Source organism: Rhipicephalus microplus, chromosome 8, assembly GCF_043290135.1.
Source record: "Rhipicephalus microplus isolate Deutch F79 chromosome 8, USDA_Rmic, whole genome shotgun sequence".
Taxonomy (NCBI): Eukaryota; Metazoa; Arthropoda; class Arachnida; order Ixodida; family Ixodidae; genus Rhipicephalus; species Rhipicephalus microplus.
The window spans coordinates 7198991-7216165 of record NC_134707.1 but is presented as its reverse complement, the minus strand read 5'-3'; the positions used below and the strand labels follow the sequence as shown (position 1 = coordinate 7216165).

Sequence of the window (17175 nt, the reverse complement as noted above, 5' to 3'; positions counted from 1 at the left end):
AGGTTATAATAGGTTGGTTCTTTTCGATTTAGGAGACACGCGCTCGACGAGATAAGGAACTGTTCGATCAGTCGACCTCGCGCGTCATACCGAGAGTCACCCCATAACCTGCTATGCGCATTAAAGTCTCCAAGGAGAACATACGGCTCCGGAAGTTCATCAATTAGAGAGTGTAAATCGCGTTTTTGGAGCTGATAGCTAGGAGGAATGTAAATACTGCAGATTGTGATCAGTTTATCAAAAAGAACCGCTCGAACAGCCACTGCCTCAAGGGGTGTTTGGAGTTGTAAGTGTGTGCATGCTATTCCTTGATTCACTATGATGGCAACACCTCCGGATGATGTCATAGCATCAACACGGTCTTTTCAGAAAATAACATATTTAAGAAGAAAGTTTGTGTGTTTTAAATTAAGGTGTGTTTCTTGTACACACAGCACTTTTGGCGAGTGTTCATGTAAGAGTTCTTGGATGTCGTCAAGGTTTCTGAGAAGGCCCCTGACGTTCCATTGTATAATTTGAGTGTTCATGGTGAATGTGAAATAGTGCTGTGTGTACGAAAAGCGAGTGGCTGTTTAGACGGGGAGTTTGAGTTCACTTAACAGGGCCATCACCAGGCGCTGTTATTTGCTTTTTTGTTTTCTTGGCGCGCTCCAAGGAGCCACGCCGCTCTTTCGGCACCAAGGGTGCCGATGTATCCATTGCCTCCTCGGAGGCACTGGATGCCCGCACATGCGGGCTGTTAGTTCGAATTTTGGGCCTCGCCTGGTGAGGGGAGGCCTTGAGACCCGAAGACTCTGGAGTCTCCGGTCTCTGTTTGGGAGTAGGCGGTGTAGCCTGGGCTACAGCCGCCTTGGGGGCAGGTGCCACAATCGCCGGCTCGGAATGCGCGGGCCGGAGGGGTGGCGAGGGCTGGTGCAGCGGTGCCTCCTGACGCGCCGCATCAGCGTATGTAGGTCCATAGAATGGAGCGACTCTTCGCCGTGCTTCCTTAAATGTAATATTCTCCTTCACCTTCAACGTAATTATTTCTTTTTCTTTTTTCCAGTATGTGCAGGAGCGTGAATATGCGGCATGGTTTCCTTCGCAGTTTACACAGTGTGGCGGTTGTTTGCAGTTCTCAGACACGTGGCCTAGGACTACACATTGCACACAAGTCTGGCGACCACGACAGGTTTTAGAGCCATGGCCATACCTCTGGCATTGGAAGCAACGGCGAGGGTTTGGTATGTACGGCCTGATAGATGTCTTTGTGTACCCTGTTTGAATTGATTCCGGTAGTTTACTGGATGCAAATGTAAGTATTAAGTGTTTTGTCGGTGTTTCTTTATTGTCTCTTCTGATGATGATTCTCTGTACATTAGTGACATTTTGGCTCTTCCACCCCTCCAAAAGTTCAGTCTCAGTCAAGTCAAGTAAGTCCATGTCGGATACCACTCCGCGAGTTGTGTTCATTGATCTATGTGGTGTTACGGTTATTGGTATGCCACCGAAATCTGAGAGACGGTCTAGCTTTTTAAATTGTTCTTTGTCACGGATTTCGAGGAGAAGGTCTCCACTAGCCATTTTGGTTACCTTGTATCCTGTGCCAAGAGTTTCGGTAAGACATCTAGAGACTAGGAAAGGAGAGACGGTCCTGGCTTGCTTTTCAGTTTTTTCACAGCGAATGACGTGGAAATGGGGAAAAGTTTCTATTGGCTGGTTGAAGAGATTTATGTCGTCGGTGCGTACCCGCTTTAGGCCGGTACGATCAGATAGTAGAGGGAATGCGCCATGCATGCCGGTCTTATTTTTGTTCAGCAGCGTTGGCAGCCACCCACGACGGAGCCCAACAAGGGGACGCTGCAAGTTTACAGGTGCTGAAAGCTTGCAGACGTCAGCCGTACAACACTGCCATAACCCAATGCGCCTAGACCAAGGTAGGCTATTTGCACAGGGTTAACCCTTGCCGCCAGGAAAATTGGAAGTAAACAGAAGAGAGTAGAAGACAGGACAGATAGATAGTGAGAGATAAAGACGAAGATGTAGGCAGAGAGGGATAGGAAAAGGCGACTGCCAATTTCCCCTGGGTGGGTCAGCCCAGGGGTGCCGTCTACGTGAAGCCGGGGCCAAAGGGGTGTGTTGCCTCTGCCAGGGGGCCTTAAAGGTCCAATCACCCAGCGTCGGCTCAACCCCCAGAATCCCCTTTTCCCCGGACACGGCAAAGCCACGCACGGCTAGGCGTGGGAGGGAGTAGAAACTCCCCCGTTAGCTCGGGTCCGTGGTGTCGCTACACACCAAACGCCTACTTGCGCAGGCGCCCCTGCGGGGTCATGCAGTTCAGAGAGCCGTCATAAAGTAAGTTCTGCACCACACAGAAGATTCCAACTACTGGCTGGTAGTTGGTGAAAAGCAATGGCGGCATTCAAAGGAGATGTGCTTTTTTCCACAGGGTGGCACCATGAGCTGAGTGACGGGCTCTACAGTCTGCTAACATTATAGAATAAATGTGACATGTCCACCAGCGAGAGTGTCGAGAAGAGAGAGCAATCGCCCTTAATGATGCACACCCAAAGCCGTGGTGTGCACCTAACGTAGCTTCATGCCACGCTGGCCTTCAGTGCTTAACTTCTAGTGCTCTTGTCCGGACAAGCATTACTGCATTCAACGAAATGCCGCAACCCCTCTTGTACTTGACGGCCTAAAAAAAGTTTTGTGGCGATTGATTCGTGAGGCAATGAACTCTGATAATAGGTTCAGTCAATGTTAACAATAAAATATGGTTCAGGACCCCTTGACGCGATGAGATATGACATCATGATAGTTTCAGTAAGCCAAACAGAACAGAGTCAAGAGCGTTCGTTTTGCTCTTTTTCGGGTGAATACAAACCACAGCTATTATACATGGAAACAGACTGCAATGAAGAGCATCTTGGTATCTGCAGGTCACAAGATGGCATGGCTCACATTTGTACCTTTTAGCAACAACTTGACTCAGCTGAGACCACACGAGACAAGATAGTCACTCTTCGGCATCACAGAAAGCAAAAAAAAACATCCTAAGTGCGACAAAATGATGATTGTGACTTACTTAAGTGATGCTACTTCACTCTTTGCTTGTTCCAGATCACTGGTAGTGGCTGAAGCAAGCTGCTCGAAATTCGTCACACCTTCATAAAGTCGTTCATTCTCAGCCTGCAAGCAATTGAACTCCATTTTTACACCAGACCACAAATTCCAAGATAGCAGCAGAATTACAAATACGACAGACAAACTACAAAATAATACCACCGTAATGAATTTCAATACACACTTCAGCAAAAGTTCCAGAAAAATAACAGTCCCTCCAAACTTGCTTGAGAAGGAGTAGGCAAGCCCACCTCCCAAGACAAGTTTGAATAATGCACAACCCCCCCCCCCCCCTTTTGCTGAAGCCTCAAATTAAAACACTACTATAACACATATTCATACTAAAGTAGCCAGACCTCCCAGAACTCTTCCTCACAGGAACCTTAATTTATAAACAGCATTAAGCAAAACTTGAAAAACCAACAAAGATCGCCAGGCCTGGATGCTACGCGCAGCAGTCACAGCTAACTCTAGAAGAGTGACCATTCATAGCCTTTATTAAACACCCTTTGGGTAACTGCTACAAGCACAAGCATACTAGCAGGGTGCCCACTACACCATTAATTATCATTTTTCTTTAGTAAGGAGGCATTCAAAATGCCATCTTTCATCATTCCTTGGAGAAGCATGGTACTCGCTACACACTTGCAAGAAATTAAGTGCAATTTTTTTATGCTGTGGTTAACCACGAAGTATTACACCTTAACTTTTTGTACGGGGTTGGGGCATTCGACAGCCCACTCGTTCCGCAATTCGCATTGCAACATCTGGATGTTCCTTTGCTGTTCTAAAACTCTTTATTGCTCATATTAACGCAAGTCGTTTTCCGACATTAAGACTGCCTAAGGCCAGTTTGCAATATAGAGTTTCAAGCACTGGTGTGGCTCTGTGGTAGAATACTGGGCTGGCATGCAGGGGACCTAGCTTGGAATTCCTTTGTGTCCTTGGTGCCTTCTATAGAGTTTTAAATGCGAAGCTTTTTTTTGTGTACTGCAGGCACTTTTGCCATCTGTTTGTCTGTCTTGCCACTTACGTCTGGGTGCTTTCATGTTCACCCCCTTGGGTTGAACCAAAATTTGCATGAGAGGGTAAGATGGTTTGACGAATATGACGCGCTGGCCAAGACATGAATAATGTCATAATCTCGCCGCGCACATTGTCAAACACTTGCCGCCAGGCAGTGACACATACTTGGGGGCGGGTATGTGCCACTGGTATGCGAGTATGTGCCACAGGTAATTGACAGTTTATATCTCTTAAGTAACGAAGAGAACACACATGGGCAGAAAAAGCTGACATCGGCAGCGTTTACCCGACAAATTCAAAGAATAAATGTGAAGGTCTAGGCAGGAATCGAACCCAATCAATTATCAGACAATCAATTGTTCTACCACCATGCAAGGTCTCAGAACTACTTTTTAAATATTCGTGAATGGTGAATTGTAGTTGCAGTGCTCGGGAGCCATCTAATTTTTTAAACATTCGATATGTACTTCCGTGCTACAGCCATCATGCCGGGTTAATGTCAATTGCAGTTGGGTGCCCTGTACCGAAGTTGATTTATGTAGCAGCATACAGGAGCGGCCGCTAGATAAAAAAACAAGGTGTGATCTGTTGCATCGCGTCGCCATCAATGGCCAAATGTGTATTGGCAGAGTTGAGTTTCGGCCGCCTTATCGGGGAGGGCGCCGACACTCCAACCGTTAAAGCGGATGGCACTTCGTGTTTCAATGTGGTTGTGTGAGGATTTCTGCATGTCCGTGTGCTTTTAGAGTGCTTTCTTGTGCTTTTTCCTGTGTGCGATTGTTTGTGGAGGGCAGTTTGCTTCATGTTTCGTGTGATCGAGCACGATTCCATGGTGCGCGTGCATGGCAGACTGTTCTTTAGTGCTGTGACACCGAGAAGCTGTTGTGTGCTGCTGAGCAGCTTGAATGCGAAAAAAAAGACGCGACATTGAAGCGCAACATATTTCCCTGCGATCTACACTTTCAAAAAGCACATCAGGATGCGTATTATTGGTAACAAAGCACTTATTTTAGTCACAAACGAGCACTGAAGCAGACGCGTGCCGCTGCCTCCGGGCGACATCAAGCCACCCTGCCAAATGTTCCCTTCAAGGGTGCGCGCTATGTAACAAGAAAAGAAGCATGAAAAGGCACTTAGGGCATGCTCTTACCCTCTACACACTCGACAGCCAACTAGCACAGATGAGGAGAAATCGAGACATCCCAGTGGGGCCTCTTTTGGAGCGACCGTTTTCGCAGCCGAACCGGCGAGACAAAACTCTTTCCCCAGGCTGTTGCCCTGGTACATGCTACATGCAGTACAATTACTTGGAATGTTTGCAAAACCAGGAAGGGTCCAAACTAGAAATGTTAGAGGGTAGTACGGGTGGCGAAGATCGGGCAAGAAGAAGTTGTGATGTTTGAGCAGTGTGAGTGAGTCGTGTAGTGCAGTCAGTCGATGTTGATGAATCTAGTTACGACACCGCTGAACAACTTTGATGAGTGTCGCCGGGACAACGACCAGCACTGGAGTTTCTTTCAATGCTTGCTTGAAGAGAATTATGTGTGCTTTTGCGGTGCGTTTTAGTGGGCTGTTATGTCAGTTCTTAGAATCTGCCCGGCGATTGCTTCCTTATGAACGGAATCAGTGACCCTCTTCATTTTAAGCGAGTCAAAAGGGCAGCATTGATGAAGAGTATTGAAGCCTATACTCCACGAATGACTGGCCCTCCAAGGGCAAACTGTTCACATATTAGGCGCGATAGGTACTGCTAATAACGATTAGGAATTGAACCTATGATGTGGAGCTACGAAACAGGTTATTAACGGCCTACTGTGCCACGGAGAGATGCGTGCGAAAGCGTCTATCCTGGGAGAAGTGGTGGACCCAGTGCGGGCGCAAGGTGAACTAGGCCCATCCGGCCGCTTCAACGATACACACCAGGCCGCACCTTGGTTTCTAATCCAGCGGCCGTGGTCCAGGGCCACCATCCTCCAGAGCACTAACACTTCATATCAGCTTATTGCTTCTGCTGTTGCTAAAGAGACTTATGTTCCTCTTAGCATTGCTGCACAAATGCAAATAGCTTTATATAAACATCTGCAACTTTTCAACATATGTCTATGCACGTAACATTTGTACATATATACAGCATTCTTTCCTGACATGTCCTACAATAAAAAAAAAAATTACATCTTACCCATGCACGCTTCGCATAACGTCGATTCCCAAGGTATGCAAGATCTGCCGATTTTTTTTTTTCTTTTTTTGCGTGATAATGATTGGCGGCGAACAACTACGACGCACGCGACCCTTCATAACAGCTTTTGCTGTAAAATATAAGACTTTTTGCTCAAATGTACCCCGACCATGCACACAGCCCTCTAGTAAGCCTACCTTCAGAGCCCATATGGTCGAGGCATAGTTCACACACACTCCGTTCAGCCGTTGCAGCTCCATGTCCTTCTGAACACCTTCGTCGTCAAGCTCAGCCACCCTGTTGCGCAGGTGCGTCGTGTTAAAGTGTAAATCGCCTGTTCAGAGAGGGCAAACATCAGAGGAGCATGCAGGCGCATTCTCACTTATGCTCTGTTTGTATCTACTTATCCCTGCGCCACCAGCAGAACAATAGACTTTATAAATGCTGGCAGATCACATGAAACTTAAAGCAAGGGCAAGAGTTAGAATAAATTAAACTGTATTTTGTAGCAATCGTAACTACAGCATAAATAATTATCCAATTACTGAACGTTCAATAAGGTTACATTTCTTTATAAACTGAATTCAGCGACCCACTCAAATTACTTTCAATAGTTATCGGCTGGAAATATACATTCCTAAAAAATCACAGCATATCCACAGAGTGAATGATGTTGAGTGGGGCGAAGCGTCAGTCAGCCCGTTTGTGCATCCATTCATCTGTCCGTCCGTCTTCTAGTCTGTCTGTCCATCCGTCCGTCCATGCATCCATCTAGTGAACACTCCAAGTACCGCCATCTCGCATCTCACATCTCCAATACAACATGCCCACTCCGCATGTCCATCCATCCGTCCGTCTGTCTGCTTGTTTGTCTGTCTGCCCGTCCATGCTTCCATCCGTGTGTCCATCTAGTGAACACTCCAAGTACCACCATCTCCCATCTCCATCCCCTGTGGCACATACCCTCTCTAACCTCTGTTGTGATATGTGCCACTGGAAGCTACCGTTTTTTCCGGTGTATAAAGCGCACCTTTGTACAAGACGCACCCCCCAGTTTTCGCAAGTTTTCATGCAAAAATTAATATATAAGACGCACCGGTGTATAAGACGCACCTACATTCACTCACTTTCCGCAAAGAAACTTCATAACGTGCAGTTGAGCGAGCATTGTAAAATGCCGTACATACGTTTCTGAGCGCCAGTCCGTAAGAAAACTTATACTACACCAAACTTGTGAGAAAAAATAATGCGCACCCACTGAAATGTTCCGCACGACTGCAGGAAAACATTTTATTCCTCAAAGCCCTCAAAGTCCTCGTCCTCCGACGCGCTTTGGAATAGTTCAGCGAGCTCTGGCGGCAGTGACGCTGGGACTTCCTCTGTTTCCTCTTCGGAATCGCTGCTGCTGCTGCTGTCGTCGTCGTCGTCGAGGCCAGGGGCTGAGGATGCTAGCAGGCCTGCCTTGCGGAACCCCGCAGTTACGGTGGCCTGCGACACCGCACACCAGGCTTCGCGCACCCACTTTGCGACCTCGCAAAACGAAGCACGCCTCATGCGTCCAGTTGCGGTATAGCTATGCTCGCCGTCGGACATCCATGACTCCCACAGGCGCCGCAGAATAGCCTTGAAACTGCAATTCACTGAGATGTCCAACGGCTGAAACATTTTTGTCATCCCGCCTGGGATAACCGCAGCGGTGCAGTTTTTTGCCTTGATGCGCTTCCAAGTGAGCTCCGTTATATGCGCCTGCATGCTATCCAATACCAGGAGGCCCTTCTTCGCATGAAAGAAACCGTCCGGTCGCTTAGAAAAGCATTTTTCAAGCCACTTGCCCATCATCTCTTCGTCCATCCAGCCTTTCACGTTCGTTTCTATGACGACACCAGCAGGAAAGACTCTTTCGGCATCGTCTTCCGCTTGAATATAATCATTGGCGGAAGTTTTTGCCCGTCGGCGCAACATGCCAGCACAACCGTGAAGTGCGCTTTTTCGTGGCCGGTAGTTTTGATGGTGACAGACTTGTCACCTTTCGGTGCCACACTCCTTTCCATTGGGATGTCAAACGTAAGTGGCACCTCGTCCATGTTTATTATATGGCTGTTGCCGATGCCATCATCTTCAATGGCTTTCTTAACGAAAGCCTGGAATCTTTCAAGCTTGTCCTTGAAATCTGCTGGCAGATTCTGGCACATGCTTGTGCGGGCCCTCATCGCCAGCGCTTTGCGGCGCATAAATCTGGAGCACCAGGACGGCCCGCCAACAAAATCAACGGCGCCCACCTCCTTAGCTAGCGCCTGCGCTTCGAGACGCAGCTGCACCGTTGACATCGCCCTACCTTGGGCACGCTACTCCAGTATCCATGAGTGCAGACGTCCCTCAAGGTCTGGCCATCGTGCTTTCTTGCCGCGGTCAGCTTTCTTGTCACTCTTCATGGCCTGAAGCTTACCAGTCGACTGTCGCCATGTGCGGACCATCTTCTCCGTGACGTCGAAATGACGGCCCGCTGCCCGGTTTCCGTAGTCCTCTGCATACTTCACAGCAGCAAGCTTAAACTTCGCCGTGTAACTTTTCCGTTTAGCCGGCATACTGCAGGTGAACATAACAAAGGCGCGGACCAACCGAACGAATGAAGTTGCAAATGGCGACTAGTCCAACTCGCTGAACGACAGCGTAGCGGTGGTAGCGGCAGTAGCGGCCGAATCCGAACCAAACCGCCGAACCCGTCGCGCACCTATCGCCATCTTACGCCGATTTCACTCACTGAGTACAGCTCTCTATGGTACAGCCTCCGAAACTCGCGCAGCTTCAGTGAGCTGAGAACTCGCACGACGACATACTTTTTAAAATTTTTCCGTTTTATGTACTTTGGTTTTGTTTTAAAAATGTAGTACCGGCACGTTGAGTGTTCGTTATTATAATTATGATGCATAATTCGCATTGGACTGCTCTAGTGGTTTAAAAAAAAAGACTAATGAGCATCAACTTGTGTTTCTCCCAAAAAACTACCAAAAAAAGTGCGTATAAGACGCACCGTTGTGTAAGACGCACCTCCGAAAATTTTGGAAAAAAACCGCGTCTTATACACCGGAAAATACGGTACATACCACAACAGAAGGTAAACACATTCACGCCTTAAGGAGCTTTGCCCCTAAAAGTTATTTTCGCCACAAGGGCGAAGGGATGATGTGATGGCAACAAATTGGAATACCAAGCAATGAATGGCAGGCAACTTGAAATATGCAGCGCACTGCTCAAGCAGAAAAGGTGCACAAAAAGACCACTTAAGAGACTAGCGCAAACTTACATTCACACCTCAACACTTAAAGCCCGCTGCTCAAACAATGATGCACATAATGTACGCATAGGCATACACAGATGAGCCCGAACTAACAGTCAAATTTGTTATTTTGCTGTGTTTGAACAGCACGCTCCTTTCACAAACATAGCCGCTGAAGCAGGCGAAGTGACCTTTGTGCACTCTGTGAAATCAATGCAATCTTTCTGGTGAAGGCACAGGAGTTACAAATCAGCCCCATCCCAAGATGAGCGCACGCGCATGGGCGACCATACCCTGTAGGGCAGTAATTAATTTATTGATATGTGGGTCTTGACGTCCGGCATATTTTTCGACCACCTGGAATGTAAGGGGTGATCTTGCATCTTGTAGAACAAGGCTGCCTCATTCAAGTTGTAGACGTCGTCCTCTTCGAACTCCTGGAGCAGCGGTGCCAGCGTACGTATCTGCCAGTCGTCAACAACTGGCAGATACGTACGCTGTCCAAGCATCATATTGTTGCGCATGCCTGGGATGAAAACGAAGATGAGTGAACATGCTGGCTGCCCCAAGCTGGAGAAAGAAGGAAGACGACGACACTGCGATCATCAATCTGTTGGCCGCTCCGGCGCTTCTTTTCGCGACCAAAATAAGCGGCCCCTTCAGCCGTATAGTCCTGGTCCTCCTTGTGCGAAACAGATTGGTGGAGGTGCGGGGTAAGATAAACCCAACGACAGGAGCTTCACTACCAGGACTTCGCCGCAGCCACCACCTTGACGGACTCCCGCCTGCACCGATCGTAATGGCCCAAGATCAGCCATCTAACGCTTCAAGGCCAACTCTAATGGGTTCCGTGCCCTACTACCGAGCCCCGCCAACCTTCGGAGGAAAATCGGGAGAAGATGTCGACACGTGGCTCGTCCAGTACAAGCGAGTCAGCATGTCCAACGGCTGGGATGCCTCAGCTCAGCTCAGCAATGCGGTCTTTTGCCTTACGGATACTGCGCTCATGTGGTACGTAAACCACGAGGACACACTGACGACGTGGGACGTTTTTGTTGCGGAGCTGAAAGTGTGTTTCGACGGCTCGAGCATCAAAAGGAAGCGGGCTGAGAAGACACTGTCTTAACGCGCGCAGCTTCCAGGTGAGACATATACCACGTATATAGAGGATGTGCTGAAGCTCTGCAAGGTGGTCAATGATCAGATGTCAGAACAAGACAAAGTAGGACATTTGCTGAAATGCATAGCCGAGGATGTCTATAAGTTTCATCGGAAAAGAGCACCTGAACTCGGTGTCCGACGTCATTCGGCATTGCCGAACATTCGAACAGCTGAAAATGCGCAGGATTGCTCCAAAAATCGGCCGGCTCGCAAATATTACAACGGTTGCCAGCATCGACACGAGCTCCTGCCCAGACCTGTCCTCTACGATTCGACAGATTGTTCGCGAAGAACTTTTTCGCTACAGAAAACAGACACATTCAGCAGTTGATCACCATTCTGTAAACGACCAACATTCGGTATATGTGCCACGTGAGGCTGTGACTGCACCACCGCCTTCTACGACCCCTTGGCAATCGATGGTTAGTGCAGCCGCTGTTGAGTACAGTGCACCCCCACAGCCAAGGAGAGCACCACGCTTGCCAGCTCCTCGCCATGACCGGCTCACTCAGCGTCCGCCTTCTTCGCAACGCCCGGTCTATCCCTGTGATATACGGGACGAACCGACCCACTACGCCAGGGAAGACGATGTTCGATTCATCGACAAACAGAGTTTCGACCTCTCACAGTTTGCTACTCCTGTGGTGTCCCAGGACATATTTCGCAATTTTGCAACCGTCGACGTGTAGCCCCACGGTATGGCCACCCACCACACTTTGCACGGCCTTCTGAACCACTTCGGGACGACCCGCGAGCAACGTACTATGGCCCACCACAACACTCCACACGATCGTCTGATCGACTGCACGACGACCTTAGGGCAACACACCTGCTGCCTCGCGAAAACTACAGGACACGCTGCTTCCGGAACCACTCCCCTACATCTGACAAGAGCTTGACGCCTCCACCTCCTCGTGTTCCCCCTTCTCCTTCACCACGGCATCGTAACACGTCTTTTTTGCCACAGGAAAACTAGCAAGTGCGGCCGAAGGACGTGAGGTCGCCGGAGACATGCTAATATCAGAAATACCTCCTGTGTTGATGCTCAAGAACAAAGTACGTGTTTTTGTTGACGATGTGCCTGTGATAGCTTTGGTGGATACTGGCAACAATTTGTCATGAGTGCGTGTTTTAAAGATACCTTGGGCAGGAAGGTTTTATTTAAGTGGAATCAAGCTTCGAAGTTTTGCGGAGTGATTGGTGAGCTACTGCATCCTGTTGGTGTGTGTCAAGCTGACGCGTTTTTCGGAGGCCACGTTACCCCAACGAAGTTCGTGATTATTCCGCAGGCGACACATGATGTTCTTTTGGGTACGGACTTTTTGAGGGAGTGTGGTGCGACTCTCGACTGCCGCACAGGGACAATATTCTTGAGTGATCACATTCCGCTAGCACTCTTGGAAAACCCTGTGGATGGTGAGACAGCATTGTGTGTCTGTGGCGACACTTTCATACCATCGTTATCAACGGTTGGTGTACCTGTTGGTTGCAGTGACAGCTATTCCGCCGACTTTGATGCCAATGTTGAACCAGTGTACACCAGCTGCATGAAAAATAAGGTGTTGATCCTACATTGTGTGGTGTCGATTAGACATGAACGCGCTGGTTTATGGACTACCTATTGCTCCACAGAACCCGTGGTGTTACCAGCTGGTCTAAAGTTAGCCGTCGTCAGTGGACAACACGAGGCCTTACTGGTGACCGAGCTTGGAGATGCGCTGGAAGAGCATCGTAGTCACAGTTTGGAAACGGCTCTTCTGTCAATGGTTAATAAGTCGCTGAGCACAAGTGAACGCCAAACATTGGTGAATGTACTTTCGAAGCACGTTTCTGCATTCGACTTTGCGCAGAAAAACAAAAAGCGTTCTTAATCCCTGCTTCACGGACATGTCACACCATCAACACTGGTTTGGCCAATCCGATTAGACAAAAGCCATAGCGTGTTTTGCCATCCGAGCGGCGGATTATTAATGAGTAAGTGAACGAAACGATTCAAAACGGAGTTATTCAAGAGTCGGCGAGTCCATGGGCAGCCCCAGTAATTCTCAAAAAATAGAAAGACGGATCCTGGAGATTTTGCGTCGGCGGGTTATTAATGAGCAGGTGAACGAAACGATTCAAAACGGAGTTATTCAAGAGTCGGCGAGTCCATGGGCAGCCCCAGTAATTCTCGTTAAAAAGAAAGACGGATCCTGGAGATTTTGCGTCTATTATCGCCGTTTGAATGCTATAACAAAAAAAGACGTGTACCCACTTCCACGTATTGATGATGCCATAGACTGTCTACATTCGGCCTCTTACTTTTCCTCTGTAGATCGGGCTACTGGCGAATTCCCATGCATCCTGAAGATAAAGAAAAGACAGCCTTTGTAACCCCTGACTGCCTTTTTGAATTCAACGTGATACCACTTGGACTGTGCAATGCACCGGCGACGTTCGAGCGATTTATGGACATGCATTGTTCTTCGTGGCTTGAAGTGGAGCATTTGCATGTGCTATCTCGACGACGTCGTCATCTTTGGCCGCACCTTCAGTGAACACTATTCACGTCTGGATACTGTACTGACTTGCATAAGAAACGCTGGCCTTGTTCTTAACTCAAATAAATGCCACTTCGGAGACCGACAAACCCTTGTTCTTGGACACCTAATCGATCATGATGGCACCCGTCCAGATCCCCAGAAGACAGCAGCCGTTGAAACGTTCAGTGCGGCCAAGGAGCTCCACAGTTTTCTTGGGCTTTGCTCCTGTTTTCGCAGCTTTATACCTAAATTTGCCGATGTCGCGTATCCGCTGACATGTTTGCGAGGGAAGAATATTCCCTTCGAGTGGACTCCGGAGTGCGACTCCTCTTTTCGTCAACTGAAGTTCCTCCTGACGTTGCGGCCTGTTCTACGATTCAACCCTTCAGCTCCAACAGAACTGCACACGGATGCCAGTGGCATAAGAATTGGTGCCTTCCTATTTCAACATTATGGTAACCGCGAGCACGTGATCGCATACCCAAGTCGCTCCTTGAGTAGGCCCAAGCAGAATTACACTGTCACAGAACAAGAATGCCTCGCGGTAGTATTTGCGATTCAGCGGTTTCGGTCTTACCTATATGGACGCCCTTTTACAGTCGCCACCGACCACCACTCATTGTGCTGGCTCGTCAACCTTCGGGACCCTTGCGGCCGTCTAGCGCGCTGAGCACTTTGGCTCCAAGAGTATAACTTCATAGTCTCGTACAAAACTGGTCGACGACACGCTGACGCAGTTTGCCTTTCGCGCATGCCACTGAGCACTACAGAGTGTGATGCCGATGACCTCGACCACCTCGTAGCTTCTGTGTCACCAAAGTTTCCCGACCTCAGTACTTTCAAAGATGAACAGCGAAAAGACACCAGGCTATCATCGCTCTGCACAGCTCCGACGGCATGCCATTTCTGTGTACGCAATGAACTCCTGTATAAGAAGAACTTTTCCAGCACTGGCGCACATTTCCTTTCGGTAGTGCCGGAAAATCTTCGAACAGCGATTTTAAGTGCTATGTAGCACGACAGTCCTACGTCCGGACATTTAGGTTCTGCGCAGACGCTTTACCGTGCTAGGGAACGCTTTTATTGGCCGAAAATGCGACAGTCAGTCGAGGTGTATGTGGCCAGCTGCATGCAGTGTCAACGTCACAAATACCCATCTACTGCTCCGGCAGGTCTTCTACAGCCCTTGTCACCTCCAAGCACATCTTTCCAACAAGTGGGCATTCACCTCGTGGGCCCTTTTTCAAAGTTGGCTAAGGGCAATCGCTGGATAATTGTATGCGTCGATTACCTCACGCACTACTGCGAGACGGCGGCCATACCAGCCACAACTGCCAGCGACGTTTCTGTGTTCCTGCTGCAGCACGTTATCCTCCACCACAGCCCACCTCACGTGATCATCAGTGATCGTGGACGACAATTTACGACAGATATAGTAGAAGAACTGCTTCGAATGAGTGAGTCCCGCCTTTGTCACTCGTCGCCATACCATACGCAAACAAATGGGCTCGCGGAGCACACCAACCGCACAATTGTAAACATGCTCTCTATGAGTGTGTCATCCGACCACAAAAACTGGGATGACGTGCTACCATTTATAACGTACGCGTTAAACACCGCTAAGCACGAGACAACAGGCTATAGCCCCTTTTTCTTGATGTACACACGACCGACACGGCATACACTGGACAAAGTTTTGCCATTCTCGGCGCACGAGAACCTCTCAGTCGCTGATATCTTCTGCCTTGCAAAAGAGGCGCGTCATATTGCTTATCTACGCACTTTGGAATCACAGGAAGAATCGAAGGAACTCTAGTACGAAGAATCGGGTTATGCCAAAAGTTCTTGGCCACATATGACAGACCGTTTGTTGTTCTCAACAAAATCACTGAAGTGACGTACACAATAGCTCGCCTCACGAGAAGTGGTAGAAGAGCCGCTAAAACCTAAGCAGTCCATGTCCCTCGACTGAAGTTGTACACACATAGGTGAATCAATTACCTCGCCCGGCGGGCTTTGTCTGCGGGGGGAGGAATGTTGCGCATGACTGGGAAAAAAACGAAGATGGGTGAACATGCTGGCTGCCCCAAGCTGGAGAAAGAACGAAGACGAGGACACTGCAATCATCAACCTGTTGTCCGCTTCGGCGCTTCTCTTCGCGACTAAAATAAACGGCCCCTTCAGCTGTATACGTTCTCGTCCTCCTTGTGCGTAACAATATGCTGATGTACACGAGGACACCACCAACAGTGGGCTACTAGCGATGATGGCCATGATGGTGACGATAACGAGCCTGGCCGCGGGCCCCTTTGGCTTCAGTTGTCGATGTCGTGAACACCTTCCGTAGCTTTGTCGAATGCAGTGGTGGTGACAGTGAAATGCTAAGTATTGTGAGCAGGTTTAAGAACATGGCACTTGGGGCGGCGAACTACCGCAATAAGCAATGCAATATCACCAAGTATTTTAAATAACCTTTTTCTCGAAAGGAAAAAAAATGTGATTTCATCTTGTAGTTCTTGTTTGCTTTTTTTTTCTTCATTCCAGTTAATTTGAAGATTCGGTTAATTCAAAGAATTTTCACGGTACGGCAGCCTTTAGATTATCGAGGCTTTACTGTACTAAATAGTTCTTGCTCCTTAAAGCTACATGGCACTCCTGTCAAACAGCATTGCTTATGAATATTTTAATGAAATAGAAAGAATCAGCACTCACGACTGTCTTGTCGCAGCCCAAGTAAATCCAACAAAACGCTGAAAATGGAAATTAAGTTTATAAGTAAGCAAACTAATAAGCAAGCTAAGAAATGCAAGTTGTAAAAATATGGCGAAAAATGTGAGCCAAAAAAAAAACACTAGGTCAAGAACTCACTCATGTGAAAATTCCTCTACAGCAGCAGCTGTCTCTCCATTTTCATGCTGTAGCTGTTCTAACGAGTCCAACATTTTGCGCTGGGAGTCCCGAAAATCTTGCGCCATTTTTTCGTTGGTCTCCATCAGAGCCTTCACTTCAGCTTCCAAATGTTCTTTTATTTTCTAAAAAAAAAAGTATTTCAATAAGATAAATTATGGGTTTGTTAAGGGAAGAGGACAGAAGTTCTTCGGGACAACAGTGAATTGTTGGTTTTTCATAGTTGAATGAGCGCAAAAAGATTAGGTGCGAGTTCTTAATTCTTACATACAGTCAAAAAACCTTTTGCAATCAACAGAATACTTTCAGGTACTATAGAAAATTCTCAGATTTCATTATTTCAAAAAAATCAACAGTAAGCAGTACTTTAGTAGTGTGAAAAACCACAATCATGTTTGAATACAATCATAGGGGGCAGCAATCCACTTGAATAAAAAAGAAGTCTATTCCCAAGCTCTTGAATGCATGGCCATTAATGATAGCTGGTGAGGGATGGTTGCCACGATAGAGCAACTTGAAAAAAACGAGAGAAAACTGTGTGCTCAAGAAAACAAAACAGCTCACCTGAAGCTCATCAAGGCCTTTGACCTTGTCTTCTAAAGCCTCTTTATCAGCCATCAAGGCAACTGGAGAAAAAAAAATTATTTGCAGCCAGTTCTATGCTCAGAACAACAAAGTGTTAATCACATGACTGTGTGTGTGATTGGCTAGAATCATCATTCTGGCCATAATTATTAAGCATCACTATCATGCTGAGTATTAAATATTTTTGAATCCTCATCGACATCTTGAGAATAATTATCATACTCAAATATCAGAAATCCTACTCAAGCATTAACGGTGTACATTTAAAAGCATTGTATACATTTTCCTTTCACATTACATACACTTTTTGGGTGCAGTTTGAGGACCTGTGGGGCCATTCTTCATTTTCAAGTTCCTGACCTAGCCGACTTCACAACAGTTTCGTAGTAAATCTAGAATGGTATGACAAATAT

General features: G+C 47.7%; 1 protein-coding gene across 5 annotated transcripts in view; it reads right to left on the bottom strand.

Moving 5' to 3' along the window:
• Positions 1-17175, bottom strand: part of LOC119164054 (uncharacterized) — a 155020-nt gene that overhangs the window by 87827 nt on the left and 50018 nt on the right. For all 5 annotated transcript variants that reach the window (XM_075870900.1, XM_075870899.1, XM_075870903.1 and 2 more), the window contains exons 14-18: positions 16742-16803; positions 16139-16302; positions 15983-16020; positions 6508-6644; positions 3068-3171 (exon numbers count right to left, since the gene is read on the bottom strand). In XM_075870900.1, the coding sequence (XP_075727015.1) occupies positions 3068-3171; positions 6508-6644; positions 15983-16020; positions 16139-16302; positions 16742-16803 (505 nt within the window). The remainder of the gene's footprint in view (positions 1-3067; positions 3172-6507; positions 6645-15982; positions 16021-16138; positions 16303-16741; positions 16804-17175) is intronic.